Source organism: Coregonus lavaretus (genome assembly GCF_964263955.1).
Source record: "Coregonus lavaretus genome assembly, chromosome: 1".
NCBI lineage: Eukaryota > Metazoa > Chordata > Actinopteri > Salmoniformes > Salmonidae > Coregonus > Coregonus lavaretus.
The window spans coordinates 79,288,215-79,308,006 of NC_139988.1; the positions used below are offsets into that span (position 1 = coordinate 79,288,215).

Here is a 19,792-nt window from a genome sequence, read left to right on the forward strand (position 1 = left end):
TTATGAAAAGTGTTATTCAAAGAAATATAGAATACCTAAAAATCGAGCAGCATAGCCAATTTTTCCCAGTGATATGTCGCCTATTCTCACATTCTGATGTTTACAATAATTCAGCAGGTTATCCTTCGAATTAGGTTACGATATTAGACGGATTATGAAATAATATAAAAACAGTATACTTACGTGATATTTTTCCTCCAGTCAATGAAAAAATAATAGCACTGCAGTGATGGCTTCTTTAACAGTAGCAGCTAATTCCTTTGATATGGTGCACATCAAGGTGAAACCTTATTAACCATCTTGGAAAATGCGGCAGAAAAACATAACAGCGTACAATCCAAGAAAATAAAAGGCGTTAATCAAGACAGAATATCCGCACACCTTGACATAGCCAAGGAATCGCCTGTCTCTCTGCTGCGCAGGCGGTAGGTAGGCAACTGTGGAACGGATGGATGGCTGGCGTAAAAAGGGAGAAAGGCAGTGGTCGGGCGCCGCTCTGTGCTCTGTCGGTGGTGCTGTAATTTGCAGCTGTGTGTATGGCTGCATTCACACAGGCTGTTTGTAATAGGTGAATTACCCTATCTATCTTGTAACCTATATTCACTACCAAAACGGCCTTGTTTTAGTGTGTAGGGCGCTGTCCATTGTGCTGATATAGCGCAGTGGAGATAGGCTACAGATTTGCAACTCCACCCCATCACAATAAACAAGTTGCACAATGCACTCAATTAACTCAAATCCATTTCTTGAAAAACAATTAATGGATTTCAGCATATAGACTAGGGCTGTTTCAATCACACAATACAAGTAGGCCTAGCCAATAAATAAATGTCCACATGAAAACTATCTGTATTTATTAATAACCTACATTTTAGATCGCATCTAAGCTATTAAAATGAGGGGCGTAAATAAAATCCTAGTTTAGGAATAACCTGATATTATATTTTATTTATTTAGGCTATTTATTTGAAATTGTGCAGGATGAAATCTCTTCTGATGCATCATCCCGTTTTCAAGTGTCTAGCTGTCGTTGTACAGACCTAGTAGGGGTGTATTAATTGTTTTTAACATCCTACTATCTTAATAAACACATGATCCAGCAAATTCCTATAGGCTATCATCCATCTCAATTTTCACTTATTTCATGAACAGACCACTTTGGATTAAATAGGCCTGTAGGCCTACACTAAATTCTGATTGGTGGTCCTAAGTAAAATGATCATGACATTCTGCTACAATTTATTTGATAAGGTGAGTCAGCATGGCAAAATAGGATCGTTGTGTTATAATTTATAGCAACTGCTTAGAGTTAAACACTGAACTACAATCCCCAGAATGTATATTTGGCTCCCTCTCTGCGTAGCCCGTTTACGTATTTCCTATCGCATTCTTGACTGTTGTAGGCAGGCAGCTTTTGAATAGGTAAGATGGCGGCTGCGGCAGTGGTTGAGTTTCAGAGAGCTCAGTCTCTTATTAGCACAGATCGTAACGCCTCTATTGATATTCTACATTCTATTGGTAAGTAATGTTTGTAGGCATTCAGACGAGAAAGACTCGTCTTGTTTTCGTATTTCTGCTCGATTTAAGTCACCGCAAAGGCAGTTTTATACACTGACAAGAGCCGGTTTATGTGTCGTGCTGACTCACTGTAGAATCGTGGGGTTGCTAGCTAGCTAGGTGGTCACTGCTGGCTAGCTAACTAGGCCATGATGAACGGCAAAAAGACGTTAGCTAGCTAACTATTTATGCTGTTTTTATTAAACATATGTGTAGCTACAGTAACACAATACAATTCAAAGTTACTAGTTAACTAACGTTAGTCAAGCACCCTATGTTACAGCTAGTTAGCCAGCTACTGTAGCTAGATACATCAATGAACTTGAGAATTGAATGGATTTTTGGGTATATACAATATAGCTAACGTTACCTACAGTAAATGCTCTAAAATGATAGTTAACTTAACTAGGTAGCTTGCTTATGTTACCAAATTAACAGTGAGATCAAGTTAACTGTTTTTCATTAAGTAAGCTATCTTTAGTAAACGGTTAGCTAACTAACGTTAGATACCTAGCTAGCTTTTGTTGACAGTTCTGTAGCTAACTTTGTAGCATGCTATTCCCTGTGTGGCTGTCCACAAATTGCCTTAGTCACAGGGCCCCAGTTAAGTTAGCTGTTGACTTGTTAGCCTAGTTGATCCAGATAAATAGTAACTCGGAAAGACAATAAGGAACACAAAAAATAGTTAAGACTAGGAGACTGTCAGTGTATGAAAATATCTAGTTAATGTTAAATAGTTAATCAGTGCATTATTTTCCCTGTCCTCACAGTGAGGAGAAATATCCAGGACAGTGATGAAGAATCCGTTCGAGTTAAGGAACAGAGCATCCTGGAGCTGGGGTCACTCCTGGCCAAAACAGGACAGGCTGCAGGTGAGACTCAAAACACAAACACATAATCTGGTCTATTTGCCAGGCTGTCGAACTAGAGGAACTTGGGGGTGATTCATCCAGTAACTGCACAGTGATTCACTGTATGTGCCATTGCCTAACTGTTCTGTAGTAAAGTGGTTCCCAACCTTTTCCGGTTACTGTACCACCAACTGAATTTTTCCCTGCTGGGACAGTACCCCTGAAGTACCCCCTCATGTGCATTTGACCAGTAAGCCTATGATTTCATGAAGTACCCCCTGTGGATAGGCCAAGTACCCTGGTGTCCTAGTACCCCTGGTTGGGAACCACTGCTGGAGTACACAATAAATCAAATGAGATTTTATTTGTCACATGCGCCAAATACAACCGGTGTAGATCTTACTGTGAAATGCTTACAATACTTACAAGCCCTTAACCAACAAGGCAGTTTTAAGAAAATATTTACTAAATAAACTAAATCATATCAAATTTTATTTGCCACATGCGCCGAATACAACAGGTGTAGACCTTACCGTGAAATGCTTACTTACAAGTCATTAACCAACAATGCAGTTTTAAGAAAATAAAAAATTGTTAAGTAAAAAATGGATAACAAAACAATTAAAATAACAAATAATTTTAGAGCAGCAGTAAAATAACAGTAGCGAGGCTATATACAGGGGGTACCGGTACAGAGTCAATGGGTGGGGGGGCAATGCAAATAGTCCGGGTAGCCATGTTTAGCTGTTATGGCTTGGGGGTAGAAGCTGTTAAGAAGCCTTTTGGACCTAGACTTGGCGCTCCGGTACTGCTTGCTGTGCGGTAGCAGAGAGAACAGTCTATGACTTGGGTGACTGGAGTCTTTGACAATTTTTTGGGCCTTCCTCTGACAATAACTGCTTATTATGACGTTAACATCACTAGTTTGACAGTAGACACAACACAACCTTGGGTAGATAGGCTTATTTAGTAGACAAGATATGCTTAATGTTGCTATTCATTTAGCCCTGTTTTCTGCTGTGGTGATTCTTCCACAGAGTTGGGGGGTCTGCTGAAGTTTGTGCGGCCGTTCCTCATCTCCATCAGTAAGGCCAAGGCGGCCCGGCTGGTCCGCTCCCTGCTGGACCTCTTCCTGGACATGGAGGCAGCCACAGGCCAGGAGGTGGATCTGTGTCTGGAATGCATCGAATGGGCCAAGGTGGAGAAGAGGACCTTCCTCAGGCAGGCTCTGGAGGTGAGCTGGCCTGGAAGTCTTCTTCACCTAGAAGACAAGCTATTGTACCTATACTCTGATGTTTTAGTTTGGAGACTATTTGAATTTGTCTTTCTCAACACATTTCCCTACCACCCCAGAGTGAAATTAATCATATTTTTATACTATAATGTGAGTGTAGCAATGTGACATTTCTCTTCCCGTTTCTCCAGGCCCGTCTGATTTCACTCTATTTTGACACCAAAAGATACCAGGAGGCCTTGGCGCTTGGTGAGTGACAGCTCCATCTGAATGGACTGACAATGTTATCCCTGCTACATGAGCTTAGCATCTGTCTGAGCAGCGAGGGCTAAGCATTGTGCAATGCTTGGATATGTTTACCCAAAGCTGTGTCCAAAGCTATGTAGCATGACTCAGTATCCCATTCTCCCGTCTCCTGGATGCTTTGTGATGAGGAGTCAAACAAGTCGAGACTCATAACGACATTGAATTGATCCTAAGTTAAACTTTGATATTCCTCAACACCAGGGTTGTTGACCACGTACTGTATACAGATGCTGTGTTAACTCCACTGTAAGGCACTTTGGATAAAAGTGTCTTCTAAATGACCATTTATTGTGTTTCTCTGGTGTTCAGGCACCCAGCTGCTCCATGAGCTGAAGAAGATGGACGACAAGGCGCTGCTGGTGGAGGTGCAGCTGCAGGAGAGCAAGACGTACCACGCGCTTAGCAACCTGCCCAAGGCCCGCGCCGCCCTCACCTCCGCCCGCACCACGGCCAACGGAATCTACTGTCCCCCCAAGCTGCAGGCCGCCCTGGACATGATGTCAGGTCAGTCCCAGTGAACGAGCCTCCATCCAAGCCTCCCTACAGTGTTCTTCAATGGCTTAGAAACGAATGGCAGCTTATGCAGTTATTTTGGCAGAAACAACAGAACATTGTACAACAGAATAGCATCCACTCAACTCTTGTAAATGTTTTGTTCTACTGATAAAGTAATCTATGGAACTGTAAATCAATCAGTAAGATGGCTTGTGTGCACATTGTGTATCCATTTACCAGAGATTTCAACCAGACATTAACCACGTTTCCATCCAGCCTTTTTATGAGTCAAGTACATGTTGGATAAAACATTTCACGACAGGCCTGATGGAAACAGCTAATTTGTTGGTAAACGTTCCAAATGTCGACAAAACAAAATACGCTAGACAAGGTGGGATCTTTTTGTTTCAGTAAAATAAATTAATGGGAGAAATGGCAGTGGAAACGCCTTTATGCACAAGTATTGCTATAATAACTGTCATATCGAAGAAACCTTGTAGTCATGCGATATGTTGTGTGGACCTTCCACTAAGACTTGGGAAAGCATGCAGGCTACAGATTAAATAAGTTATGATGAACTTCACAGGGTGGTGAAAGTGCACAGTGATTAGTTTGATGCTCCTTTCCAATAAATATTGAGGGTCTCATTCTGGTGACATAATGATCGATGCTTAGGGCGGCAGGTAGCCTAGTGGTTAGAGCATTGGGCCAGAAACCGAAAGGTTGCTGGTTCGAATACCCGAGCCGACAAGGGGAAAAATCTGTCTGTGCCCTTGAGCAGGCACTTAACCCTCATTTGCTCCGTACTACTATGGCTGACCCTGTAAAACAACACATTTCACTGCACCTATCCGGTGTATGTGACGATAAAACGTGTATATTTTTTGGGCTGCCATTTGACAAATAAAAATAATCTTGCTCTTTTGTCCATAGTAATCTCATGTAGTAGGCTATACCCGCACTGCATCTGCGAGCTGTTGGCTAGCCAAGATCAGAGTGGGCACATTAAATTGTAGTCTTTTGTCTGTAATGTCTTTTTCGTTATGTGTTGGACCCCAGTAAGACTAGGAGTCGCCATTGACGTCGGCTAATGGGTAACCCAATCATTTAAAAAAAAATCTACCGCAACCTTTTTCTGACAAAACAATCAGTGGAGTTGAAAATGCGATGTAAACACATTTAAATTGTATTTTTTATTTGGTACATGGGAATTTGACAGCAAAAGTTATTTTTAGATGTACTACGTAATCACGCACAGCCTTTTTATCCTCAACAAGTCTATTTGATTAAACACATCTCTGGTTGGAAAACAAAAATTTGTGTGCGGATTTTAGAATATTCACATGACAATCTGTCGCCAATTGGATGGAAAACTAGCTACTGTCTTCATTTGTAACACCCAATATTAGTTTTCTGACCCAAATGAAGAAGAGCTGTGTGTTGAGGTGGAAAAGTGCCGTGCTTAGTGTGGACGACTGACCATGCTTCCTCCCCTGCAGGGATCGTCCACGCGGCTTCAGAGAAGGACTGGAAGACTGCCTACTCCTACTTCTTTGAGGCCTTCGAGGGCTACGACTCCATCGACCACCCTAAAGCCATCACCGGTCTCAAATACATGCTGCTCTGCAAGATCATGCTCAGCCTGTAAGTGATACTACCTCCTAGCTGTGTTGCAATGATATGAAGCATATAGGTATGGCTTGGTGTGTTCGGACTGGGTTGACCCTCTGTTGCTGTTCGCTTTCAGACCAGAAGAGGTGCAGTCCCTGATCAGCGGAAAACTGGCCCTGCGGCATGTGGGCCGACAGGTAAGAACCCGCGATTTGTGTGTGTGTGTGGGGTGGTTGGGTGGTCTTTCTCAACTTTCATTGTGTAATACATTTAAATTGGTTGGTACCTGGGTGACCATGGTCTCTACCTCCCTCCCTTTGCAGACGGATGCACTGAAATGCGTCGCACAAGCCAGCAAGAACAGATCATTAGCTGACTTTGAAAAGGTAAGACCGTCCTTTAGCCCTCATTGTTGCTGCTATGTTTGTTTCTCTGAGGATCTCTATTGTGACTGGTCCATTTATATCCTCCCTTGTCTCACCTCCCCTCTCACCCTCTTTCTCTTCTCTTTCTCTCCTCCTCCTCCTATTCCCCCCTCTATCTCTAGGCCCTTACAGAATACACAGCAGAGTTGAGGAATGACCCCATCATCAGAACCCACCTGGCCACGCTGTATGATAACCTGCTGGAAGGGAACCTTATCCGTGTCATCGAACCCTTCTCCAGAGTACAGGTACCGCATGTTCATCCTGGGACCGTTAATATTGCTTTATGTTGGATTTATAACTGTTTTTAAATGAATGAAATTCATGAAAGATGTGGCTAACCACTCCTAAATCGTAATCCCTCATGGCGTTGCTCTTTTCCAGATTGAACACATATCAGGTCTCATCAAACTTTCAAAGGTATGGAGGTTTCTGCTTTGCTACCTTAAAATCTTTGGCATTTGAAAAGGGAAAATTCGCCAAGTATTCAGTCCAGTGATATAAGATTCACACATGGTAAATCTTCTATGCCTTCATGTCCTCAATATTGTCAGTAGTCAGTGGATATGTTTTATTTCCATCAGGCGGATGTCGAGCGGAAATTGTCACAGATGATCCTGGACAAGAAGTTTCATGGTAAATTGCCGGTTTGATTGGTACATGTCTGGTATAAAGGACTGTATCATACCTCTACTTGTGTTGCGCATCTTTCGTTCAGTGAAATGTAATGTAGTCTAAAATGCCTGTATGACTCATTATAGGGATCCTGGACCAAGGCGAGGGTGTCTTGATCATATTTGACGAGCCACCTGTTGACAAGACTTATGGAGCGGCCCTGGAAACTATTCAGAACATGAGCAAAGTTGTGGACTCGCTTTACAACAAAGCGAAGAAGCTAACATAGGTAGGGCTCTTCAAGAGAGAAACATGCACACGTCACATGTTCTGTCAGATTGAACAACTCACTGCAACCTTCCAAACAGCAAAGGAAGACTTTTTAAACCACTGTGCTTACTTGTAGATCTTATGTCTTTCTCGTCCTCAGAACAAATGGCGAGACCACAGCAGCACAGTGACGGATGTGTGTGTGACCAGTGTGTGTAACATTTTAAGAAAGGGACAAAGGAGAGCGACAAAAAAAAAAAGTCCCACAACAAACTGCAACAAAAACAGGATTCCCGGTTCATGAAAGTTCCCCCTCTCCCTCAATGGACAATTTCATAATCTCTTCTTCTCGTTTTTTGTTTTCTTCTTTGATGTTCTTCTTTCAGGATTCTGTTAAAATCTCATCGGCCACAGCAGGCCATCAGGGAATATTGTACAACCACAAAAGATTAAGAAAGAAAAATACACATATGTTTATCTCCTGTAGAATAAAGATTGGGCTTACAAAGCCTCCAGCTGACTCCGTTACCACCCACAAAGGTGCAATATCGACCACAAGCGAGCGCCACCAACCCCGCTTCATTTACATGCAGGGACAAGGCTTTTGGTCAAGGCGGTCTCTTTTTTTCCCTCTCTGTTCATATCTTTCTAAAGCACATGGTTTTTAGCTAGTTGAAGGTAGGTTAGAAAACATTGGGATATCCTGGCAGTTACATTTGGTCAAAGAGCTCCCTCTAGCTCTTGGTGTTCTCATCATATCCATGCTAACAGTCAGTCAATTCCCCTTCATGACACTTCAAATGGTTGTCATCCTCACTTTATTCGGGTTGCGTTTGTTTTGTAACTAAAATAAATCAGATTACACTTTTGTCCCCTTCATAAGTACATAGAGCAGAATGGATGCCATTTCACAATGCTGCTTTGCCTCAACGTTTTGCTGCAACATAATTTAGGGGTGCAGAAATGGAGATGTATTGATTTGCCTCTGAGCGTCTGTCTGATCCCGAGTGAACGATTATCCATTGTTAATGCCTAGCCCTAGTGTGGTATGCTAGTAACCAAACAACAATTGTTTCTTTTCATTTGTCATTTTCAAAAATGCATATTTTGTATTTTTTAAGGATTTTGTCTGCCTCTTGGAAAAAATATCACTGACCTTGGTAAAGTTCGATTGGGCCATTTTAGCCCTCTGATGTGCTCTTGTGCTAAGGTAATATGGGTAGGATGTTGGGTGCCCGTTGTCGGACAAGTGACTTCAGTTGATTTGGATGCCCAGTGTAGAAATTAAGGTCTACTAGACCAAGGCCTTTGAATTAAATGTCTGCTGGGACTAGCAGCTTCAACTGGGTGGTGAATAATGAGTGCCTCTAGTTGCTTACTGGGTGGAAGGAAGGAGACCGTCAAATTAAAGGGAAGAGAAGTGTATGCAGTATGAAGAATCCCTGTCCAGTCAACTCTGGGATTGCCATGTTGTGAACTGCATTAGAGGGTTATGAATACTGTATTGTCTTTACTCCTGTTGGGCAAATGTTCCTGTGTTGGAAAATGGCCTCGTCCCATCAAAGGGCATTAAACCACAATTTCAATGACAGCTTTGGATTGTTTTTTTTGTTTTTTTTACAGAAGGCAATGTAAACATTTTATGAACCTGTTTGTGTAATGAAACCTAGTCATTGAGTTGAAAAGGGAAGGATTTGGATTCTGACATGGTGTTTATGCACTGGATAAGACCATGATATTCTGTTTTCGCTCAAGTCTTGGTTCAGAGGGTTCATTGTTGCGTAGAGTTCATGACTTGTTTATTGTGCACCAGAGTTCTCCAATATTAAAGTGCCATAAACTGCACTGAACTGACATCAAGCTTATTTCCCTCTTTTGTTGTCAGTGAAGCATTTCAGTTTTTCAGTATGATGACAAAAAGCACAGCCATTAAACACTCACTAGTGGAAGTCCCATTTCAAGGATGTCCACATCTCTGTTTATCTGTTAGGTAGGGCCTATATGTGTAAAACCATAAATTGAGACAAATGTTGACATGTAATTTTAAACTAAAAGCTTGAGGTGGTTTGAGGTGACTAGATGTCATGTAAATGTAGGTATAACATTGAGCAGAAACATGATGGACCTATTTGATTTTATTGTTTACAGAAACGGTGTCCAACAGTTTTACAGCAAATAGAGTAGATATAAGACCCTTGGCCCCTCAAAAGCAACTTTTGTGTATTTTTGTTATTTTGAATTGATATTTGACAGGTATGTAATATAGCCCCTAAAGCCATCCAACAGCTTCACCCAGTTTTCCAAACCCAAAAAAGTATTGTTGCTTGTTTTGGATTTCTATACACATCAATATCAAATGTACAAACGGTTCTTGCTGACCAACAATTACCGAGTATATCTGATGTTCAGATGAGTTCAAAATAAATCTTTTTTTCAAAAGTGTTTTAGTTCTGTCTTTTTTGTTGAGTGTTTTGATGATGGATCATTGATCAGCCTATTTGCAATAAGGTATTCACTTTTCCATTTGACTTTATAAGATGGTCTCTCTGATCATTTGTATACTTGCAAACTTGGAAATTCACATTATTGAGAGAGGGGGTGTGGTATATGGCCAATATCACGGTTAAGGGCTGTTCTTACGCACAACACAATGTGGAGTGCCTGGATACAGCCCGTAGCTGTGGTATATTGGCTATTGCTATTATAAACGGGTTACCAATGTAATTAGAAAGGTAAAAAGTATTGTTTTGTCATACCCATGGTATACTGTCTGATATACCACGGCTTTCAGCCAATCAGCATTCAGGGCTCGAACCACCCAGTTTATAATGTACAATATATCGATTTTAGTTTGTGTGTGTTAAAAGCAGCTAATTATGAACACAATATTGAATCAGTTAAAGATTAGATTATTTGATTGTGCAGTTTTTCGAAACGTGTTATTAATAGCCTATGTACACACCTGGGATAAATGTACTTACTGCACCTGTGGAGGACTGGCAAAGATTTCCAGTGGGCTTTTACAGAGAGGAAGAGGTGAAGCAACAGGGATAACGGCCCAAAATCTGCAGGTGGCGTTTTTTTCGTAGTTTTCTTTGCTCACCAAGCAGTGTTTGTATGGAGCTCAATGATAGTGTCGAATTTGGTCCCAAACAAAAGTAATGGTTTATTTGATACGTGAGGCTTATTTGATCTAATAGAAGTTTCGTAATACTTAGGTTGTTATGAATGTACTGATATAAATAGGACACGTGATATCCCGGCAACTTTGAACCCCCCCTCTTTATATCGGTTTTGTGCCACGCGTATCTTCCCCCTCATTGGCTAGAATGGTCCCACCTGATCTTGCCTCCTCCCGACTGCCTTCCATTTTTTTTCGTCAGAGCGGCCACTTGAGTATCTGGTCAATATACATGATAATATGTAGTTTGTACAAAGATTTCGTCGCCAATGTGTACGTGATGACATCACTTCATAAGCGACGGCGATCCCGCCCACTCCAATTTTCAAGCCTGTAGTGGAGTTTAACGCACGGTTGTACTGTCAGCGGTGTTGGGAACTTTTATGCTAAATGACATTTGAAAAACGACAACAAACACCAAGATGGCCGGCCGGGTGAGTTTCCTTTAAATACATGGCTTTAGTTAAACATATTTACCCATAGGCGAGAATGCTGTGTTAAGGATTTTTCAGCCACTGCTACTACCTCCAACACACACTAGCCTGTATGGCAGAGTATGTAATTCAAATCTCTTCTCGGAAGACTAGTATTTTATGACCAGTGTCCACTGCGAGCATACCTCAGTGACTGCGAGCCATGTAATAGCTAGCAACACAATACAAGTAGCGGAGCGTGGGTAAAGTAACTGCGGAAGCCAAGCCAGAAAAATAAAGCCATATTACAACCTATGTGTTGTGATAATTGCGTTTACTCTATAACCTGTTAGTTCATATGCCTTGCCACCATGATATAGACCTAAGGCTGAGACAATAGAATAACTTCAACCACACCTTTGTTTCATCACAAAACCGGAGAGTAGCATCTGTCCGGTGAAGTCCACAAAGCATATTGCATGGTCAAACAAGTTGATGTTTCCGACATTTTCGGACTACTAAACAACTGGATTGAACCATGGAAAGTTACCGCAAGTCGCAAAGAAAACAGGAGCTGCCTCTACTATCCCAGCACCATTTCAACTTCAACATTTCAACATAATCAAATCACCTATGCTTAGTCTAATACAGGGACAACTAAAATATAACAAAAACAATTTGGTCCAATCAACGTAAACTAATATGATGTAGCTGTCCATGGACTAATTTCTGTGTGTGTGTGCGCGCAAGTTGAAAAAACATGTTCATTCACCCTACTTGTAGAAAAACGCCAGTGAATGCCATCCTCTCTTTCATGTTGCCGAAACGGTCTATGACTCTGTCATACAGTACACACTTTCAGTTTTTGTTGTCCTAGGCTAAAATGCTTGCTCGCTAGCCTAACTTCCTTTCATGGGCAACGATGCGCCAGGCCAGCTAGTTAACATTAGCGTTAGCCTACTACATCTAACTATATATTGAACTTCCATCCTCTCAGGCCAGGGGCACAATGTATGAATTTATGGTTGGATCCGAATCGCCTTTAATCAGTACGGAGAAGTAGGTAAAACCACAAGTCCAAATCCCTATCTCCATCCATGGGTAATTTAGGAAAGGGACGATTTTAGCTAGCTTGCCACTGGAGGACAATGACACAAGGAGATGCAACAATTCAATTATTTTCTGTAAATGACGTTTTGCTTTTGATGTAATTGGTGTGAAGCCACATCCAAACTGGCTTCCCTTTAATTTAAAATTTAAAATTCGTGCGCCAAGACCATTCACAGTTGAGCTCGCTCAGTTTAGCTCAATGCTGATTGGCTATTATTTTATATATTTTTTATCAAGGGAGGCCAAATACTAGCTGGCTTCCCTTGCATTCAATGCTGCTGGCAGCAACAATGTCATACTATTTTTGACAAGACAGCATAAGACAGATGGGCTACACATACTGAGACAGAGGGCTGCTGTTTTGCTCACTCGGATGCTTTCTCCGGTGAGATACTGAATGTATGCCTTGAGAAGGAAAATTATGAAACACAGAGAGACGAAAGATACATTATTTTCTTTTTTTCTTGGATTTTTTTTTGGGGAAAGCCTGGCTTCCCTTGGCATCCATGAATACATGCCACTGCACAATACAATACACTCAAATAGTATATCTCAGTTTTATCTCTAACCAGTCTCAACATGGAAACCTCTGTGATAGTAGCCAACTAAGCCAGCGCAGTATGAAAGGATACATCTAGCTAAGCTAAATCTCACCTGCCAAGGTTTGACAGCTGGCTAACTTGTTGACTAGCTTTCATGACCAGGCTAGCTAGGTACAAAAGTATGTGGACACCTGCTCGTCGAACATCTCATTCCAAAATCATGGCCTATAATATGGAGTGGGTCCCCCCTTTGCTGCTATAACATCCTCCACTCTTCAGGGAAGGCTTTCCACTAGATGTTGGAACATTGCTGCAGGGACTTGCTTCCATTCAGCCACAAGAGCATTAGTGAGGTCGGGCACTGATGTTGGGTGATTAGGCCTGGCTCGCAGTCGGTATTCCAAACGTGTTTGATGGTGTTGAGGTCAGGGCTCTGTGCAGGCCAGTCAAGTTCTTCCACACCGATCTCTGTATGGACCTCGCTTTGTGCACAGGGGCATTGTAATGCTGAAACAGGAAAGGGTCTTCCCCAAACTGTTACCACAAAGTTGGAAGCACAGAATCGTCTATAATGTCATTGTATGCTGTAGTGTTAAGATTTCCCTTCACTGGAACTAAGGGATCTAGCCCGAACCATGAAAAACAGCCCCAGACCATTATTCCTCCTCCACCAAACTTTACAGTTGGCACTATGCATTGGGGCAGGTAGCATTCTCCTGGCATCCACGAAACCCAGATTCGTTCATCAGACTGCCAGATGGTGAAGCGTGATTCATCACTCCAGAGAACGCGTTTCGACTGCTCCGGAGTCCAATGGCGGTGAGCTTTACACCACTCCAGCCGACACTTGGCATTGCGCATGGTGATCTTAGGCTTGGGTGCGGCTGCTTGACCATGGAAACCCATTTCATGAAGCTCCTGACGAACAGTTCTTGTTCTGACGTTGCTTCCAGAGGCAGTTTGGAACTCAGTAGTGAGTGTTGCAACCGAGGACAGATGATTTTTACGCTCTATGCACTTCAGCACTCGGCGGTCCCGTTCTGTGAGCTTGTGTGCCTACCACTTCGCGGCTGAGCCGTTGTTGCTCCTAGACGTTTCCACTTCACAATAACAGCCCTGACAGTTGACCGGGGCAGCTCTAGCAGGGCAGAAATTAGACAAACTGACTTGTTGGAAAGATGGCATCCTATGACGGTGCCACGTTGAAAGTCACTGAGCTCTTCAGTAAGGCTATTCTACTGCCGGTGTTTGTCTATGGAGATTGCATGGCTGTGTGCTCGATTTTATACACCTGTCAGCAACGGGTGTGGCTGAAATAGCGGAATCCACTAATTTGAAGGGGTGTCCACATACTCTACTGTCGATAGTCCCGTGCCCACACACACTAGTACCAACAGGGAACTGACGTTGAAATAGCCAACTGCTGGGAAAGAGGCACAACGGATAGTCCAAATGTAATTTAAAGTTACGTAGAGCTTTCCTCTTTCACTCTAGCTCTATGAACAATGTGGACTATCTAGCCATCTAAGTATCCACTGACTGACAGTGGCACTGTGGCACATACACTGCTCAAAAAAAATTAAGGGAACACTTAAACAACACATCCTAGATCTGAATGGAGGTGGGTTATCCAGGTGGGTTTATGATCAATACTAACTTTGAATAATATTGTAGTCTATATAGTGTATATTTATACCCCAGACCATTGATTTCCAAATATTTTGAGTAAACTTTGCTATTCTGTCTTTTCACAATAAATCATTGCTTTTCTAATTTAGCCATGTATTCTCCTATTAAGCCAAGTTTGCATTGAAATACATGGGGATTGTGTGATGATATCCCTAATATTCAATAAACCTGAGCATAAATAGTTTTTTTCTTCAGATATAAGTTGATTAAACTACTCATAACTACAGTTATGCATATTATGCATCTATCCATGGTTCTTCTACCAAGATTAAAAACAATCAAGAACAATTAAAAGCCTCTGTACTCTCTCCAAGATGTTTGGAGTGGGCAGGAAGTGATTGATGCAGAGAGAGAATAATAAGGACAGGGTTGAAGGATATCAGGGATAGAAGACCTACAAGTAGTGGACAAAAATGGAAACAAATGAGGGACAAGAAGATGACTATTGGACGACTACTCAAATCAAATGTATTTGCCACATGCTTCATGCAGTTAGGGCCGGGGCATTGTCATATTGTTGTCCCTCATTCATCTAGGTGCTACTCTTAATTGGTTCACCACATGTACCTTTGTAGTACAACAGTAGAGGGGGAGATTTGAAACGGTCTTCAGACAGGCTTAAGAAAGACAAGTTGAACTAATTAACAAGAATAGGAGTACAGCAAATGTGAACCAGATTTCTGATAATTCATTTAAAAGTTGTTTGTGTAGGCCTCCCGAGTGGCGCAGCGGTCTAAGGCGGTGTCACTACAGACCCGGGTTCGATCCCAGGCTGTGACTGGGAGTCCCATAGGGCGGCGCACAATTGGCCCAGCGTCGTCCGGGTTAGAGGAGGGTTTGGTCAGGGGGGCTTTCTTGGCTCATCGCGCTGTAGTGACTCCTCGTGGCGGGCTGGATGCCTGCAGGCTGACTTCGGTCGTCAGTTGAACAGTGTTTCCTCCGACACATTGGTGCAGCTGGCTTCCGGGTTAAGCGGGCGGGTGTTAAGGAGCGCGGTTTGGCTGGTCATGTTTCGAAGGACGCATGACTCGACCTTCGCCTCTCCCGAGCCTGTTGGGGAGTTGCAGCAATGAGACAAGATCGTAATTGGATATGACAAAATTGGGGAGGAAAAGGGGGGTAAAATGTTTGTGTTATAGTCTTTGTGCATGGCTTCTTATCCACAGAGGGCAGGTGCAGGTTTTTGTTCTAACCAAGCAGTAACACACCCGATTCAACTAATCAAGGATTGATTGAAGTCTATGATTAGTTGATAAGTTGAATCAGGTGTGTACTAGTTGGCAATAACAAAAGCCTGGGCCCAAATTTACCTCTGCGTATATGATTCGACACCCCCTGTTATGAATGCTACTTCCATGATAATAGTAATAATCAATTGATTTTAATAACTTTAGGGGAAATGACTATAATTTAAGCATAAATAAGAAATGTCCATTTGTAAGTTTTAAACATTTGGAAATGTATAAAAATGGATTATTTAAGAGGTGGGCTTATTTGGAATACCCATGGGTTTAAAGCGTACATTCAGTAACCATTTTGCCCAGTCCGGACTTGGTGTAAGTACAGTCATAAAACTTCACATGAGAGATTCATCTTTTATTTTATCTCCACTTCTTTTACAACAATTAGTGCTGTATACGTTAGAAATGTCTTAACTTAGATTTTTGTGGGCTCGATAGGTACACATGTTGAGATCTAAACAGGCCAGTTTATGAGCAGTTTGAGAAAAAAATATGGTTTCCTTGCTTCAAAGGAAAAAGAATGACTGATAATGCTCATTAACTTATTGTTGCCTGATCTAAATCTGCAGTTTTAGTCTGCATTAGGCCTATGCAATTAGGCTAGTTCTGCACCGAAGTGGTTTCCCAGACCAATATGCTGTTAGCCTTTCAGAGGAACTGCCTGTAAGCATCAAATAATATATTTCAGTAATACCATCCTGAGATCTTAAGGCAGTATAGATTGAGTTTCCCCTGAAACCTTTCAAATCCTTTTTCATATTGATGTTTGTTTTAATTGGGGAGTAGCCTAGGTTGACAGTTGTGTGATCTATGTACTTTTAGGAGTGATTAATTCATAGGGCTTCATCCAAAACTGCAGACGTGCATTATTCCAGCCACAACTATTGACAAGGACTCTAGCAATCAATACCAGGGGGACATATGGGAGGAAGTAGACTAGCTACCTTAGCCCCCCCCCCCCCCCCCCCCCCCCCCCGATCGATGAGTGATTAATTGCCACTTGTCTAAACAACAGGGATTTTAGGTGCGTGTGCAGTTTATAAGGTGCTTGTTAAAAAAATACCGGTAATATGATTACTAGCAGCTAGGTTTCCATCCAACTGGTGACAAATGTTAGTGTGAATAATCTAAAATCTGCATAAAAACAATATGCGCATTTTTCCACCAGAGATGTTTCCATCAAGGCTGTGCGTGATGACATAGTGCACATAAAAGTACCTTTTCCCATGTACTGAATAAAAAATACAAGTTGAATAAATAAACTGCATGCTTTCCTAACGAGTCGTAGTGGGAGGACCACATACGTCATTGCGTGACTCCAAGTTTACTTCGATATGACTGTTATTATATCAATATTTGCACATAAAAGCGTTTCCACCGACATTTCTTGCATAATTCATTTTACCTACACAAAAAGATCCCACCTTGTCTAGCATATTTAGTTTTTTAGCATTTGGAAAGTTTACCGAAAAATGTTCTGTTTCCATCAGGCCTGTCATGAGATCTTTTATCCAACATGTACTTTACTCGCATGAAAAGGTTGGATGGGAACCTGGTTAGTGTGGCACATCTTTTATGTGTAGATAGTACATTTTTTGTTTAGGTTTTCAATATATCACAAACTGTTTCTGTATATTAGTTATTGATTTGGGCACTTTCAAACTGTCTTTTGACATTGGGCAATTTATCCATATGTCTTGTCAACAGGAAGCAGCGACAACATCATAGGAGTATAAATGGAACTTTCAACATTAATTTACAATGGTATTGTACTTAATCAGATAAAAACTGCTGAATGAGTCCAAAAACATGCTATGATTAATTTATTTTTATGATATACCAGAAATAACCAAAACGGTTTGCCCTGCCTAGTAGTAGTTATATTAGGATGAGCTATGTTGAGAATACAATATATACATACAGCAACAGTATACAAACAGAATATGAGGTGACCAGTGTTAAATTACTCTACGGTTGTTCCTGCTCAAAAAGCACAAGAAAGAGGATTTTGAACCACTCATCATCTCAGATTGTTCTAAAATTGTTTCTGTGGTTTCAAACAGACAAGATAAGCCTTTCTTCAACATTATTTTGTTGAAGTATATTTTGATCTCTGAGAAATTAAGCTAATTGATTGTACCCAAATTGGCAATTTCAATTGATAGGATTCATATAGTATTCAATAAATATAGTACCCAACATCTGATTTGCACAAAAACCTCTCCTTAACAATGATTTAAGATGTAAGGAATCCAAATAAATGGTAAAATGCCACCCACTGACCCCCTAAACTTCACACCAAGTCCTCCCCAATGGCCAGTATACAGTATCAGTTCTGTATGTTTGACAAGTTAAATGAAGCTGTGACTTGGAGTACTGTTTATCCATACGATGTAATGTATTCTCAGTGAATTTGGTGATGTTTTTTTTCCCCCTATTCAGAGAAATTAGCCATTGAAGTCGCTTGCATTTTCTTCATAAATTAAGTGAAAGTACCAGGTTTTGACCACTAGATCCTGCTGTTCCTGCTACTGCGCTTTTATCCATTTTGCTGGTCTCTTGTGTTTATCAAATGTATCACAACATTTTCTTTGCAACTTTGGGCAGTGGTGGAAAAAGTACCCAATTGTCATACCTGGGTAAAAGTAAAGATACCTTAATAGAAAATGACTAAAGTGAAATGTACGCAGCCTATTGCCTATACCTACCCCTATTCTATTTGTTTGCGATTGCATGTCTCTCTCAAGATAAGATATATGGTCGAGCTTTCTATAGGTCTGTTCGACCTGGTAGAAAAAATCATCATGGCAACCTGAATGTATTGCCAAATTTGTGGCAGCGGTTGATATGTCAGTAGAGAGAGTCTTCAGAAGAAGGTTCTCCTTGAGAAAATGTCTCCCTTGATATTTTACATTTTAACTTGGCTTGTATAAATCACCATCCCTATGGAGTACTTATAGCTGTGATTATATTACAAAGTTACTATCAACCATTTTGGGAAAATAGCCTGAAATCTGAGATCTATAGCCTGAAATCTGCCATATTGACTGAATGAAGAAGATGGGTGTAATGACTGTTGGTTTCAGCAGAAACCGAAACCCTTAAGGGAGAACTTTAGCCTAAACATTATGTAACGTGGTTAAAGGTAGACTTGCCACGAGCAGCACAGCAGATATTGAGATGAGTGAGATGCAAGACTTTGCTCGAACACAATCACAAACAGTATCTGCGCATGTGCATGGGTTTGCTTCACGCTGTTACAGCGTGGTTGCCACAGGACCAAAACAGAGGAGAAGTTGAGCCTCTCGCTTTAACTCTGTTAGATGTTACGGAAATTGACCCACTATGCTGTTTACTTTCTGCATCTACGTCATATCGCTGAGTTTACCTTTTTGTTAAGATTTTACGATTTTCATCTGTTAAACTGGTTAACAAACCTGAGTTGTTTTGAATCTGTAGGAGGCTTGTCTACCATCAAACTGTCTTCACTCTTCCACAAAGCACTATTGCTCACTTTTTCTTATTTCAGTTTACACCAATATATTTTCAAGAACATTCTATGAATTCCTCCAATTCGATCAATCCAGTCTGTACAACCACAGTGTGAAATGCTTCCCTGCCTCTCCTGGGGATAAGTATGAATGGATAGCCTATAGCAGGAATAGCTTTTCCATCCTATCAAATTAGCTGGAGTGGAGTGACAAGCCCATTCACAGCCTGTGCTAATAGGCTAAATTGACCCGCTAAAATTATTTGAAAAGAAGCCGTCTGGCAAACGTGCATAGGTTGACAATCTACACAGGAATGCAGGGCAATGAACCTGTGTCCCACATGTAGGGGTGTGTAATATGTTTGTGTAATAGACTCCTCACGATACAATGTTGAGGATATTCTTAATTAGAGCAGCTTGTTGGCAGTGCAATCCATTCAAATAGCTTTGCTCATTAAAAGGCCATGTGATAACATTTGGGTCTTTCTATAAACTAGGGTACCAGTGAGGATTTCCTACACTGGACAACTTGTTACAGCTGTTGATAATTCGTTAATAATAATCAGCCAATTTTTTCATGTCATTACATTAAGAGAGAAGGGGGGATCATAGCTAGAGTCAATAAAATTCACGTGTTGATTTAAGACCTATGTTTAACCCTTTATCATAGTTGGTGTCTTGACAGATTTGTCCAAATTCGTGTGACATGAAACATTACTGTACTTGCATTTATGGCAGTGCATGTTGTCATATCATATATTA

General features: G+C 41.3%; 2 protein-coding genes across 2 annotated transcripts in view; both read left to right on the forward strand.

Annotated features, from left to right (window-relative positions):
• The first annotated feature begins 1,405 nt into the window (after positions 1–1,405).
• On the forward strand, positions 1,406–9,806 carry LOC311129594 (26S proteasome non-ATPase regulatory subunit 11B-like). Its single transcript, XM_084161935.1, has 13 exons — positions 1,406–1,518; positions 2,328–2,429; positions 3,446–3,642; positions 3,834–3,891; positions 4,258–4,452; positions 5,943–6,087; positions 6,191–6,251; positions 6,378–6,440; positions 6,602–6,727; positions 6,864–6,899; positions 7,064–7,115; positions 7,241–7,383; positions 7,525–9,806. The coding sequence occupies exons 1-12, from the start codon at positions 1,428–1,430 to the stop codon at positions 7,381–7,383; spliced, it is 1,269 nt and encodes a 422-aa protein (XP_084018061.1). The 5' UTR covers positions 1,406–1,427; the 3' UTR covers positions 7,525–9,806.
• Positions 9,807–10,727: 921 nt separating this feature from the next.
• Positions 10,728–19,792, forward strand: part of LOC311128289 (vesicle-fusing ATPase-like) — a 41,781-nt gene continuing 32,716 nt past the window's right edge. The window contains exon 1 of the mRNA XM_084160371.1: positions 10,728–10,979. Coding sequence (XP_084016497.1) covers positions 10,968–10,979 — 12 coding nt within the window. The 5' untranslated portion in view covers positions 10,728–10,967. The remainder of the gene's footprint in view (positions 10,980–19,792) is intronic.

Excerpts from the sequence above, each read along its gene's own strand:
- LOC311129594 (XM_084161935.1), top strand. The coding sequence starts at position 1,428 with ATGGCGGCTGCGGCAGTGGTTGAGTTTCAGAGAGCTCAGTCTCTTATT. Across the intron at positions 2,430-3,445 it reads CAAAACAGGACAGGCTGCAG|AGTTGGGGGGTCTGCTGAAG; the intron begins GTGAGACTCAAA and ends ATTCTTCCACAG. Across the intron at positions 6,441-6,601 it reads CATTAGCTGACTTTGAAAAG|GCCCTTACAGAATACACAGC; the intron begins GTAAGACCGTCC and ends CTCTATCTCTAG.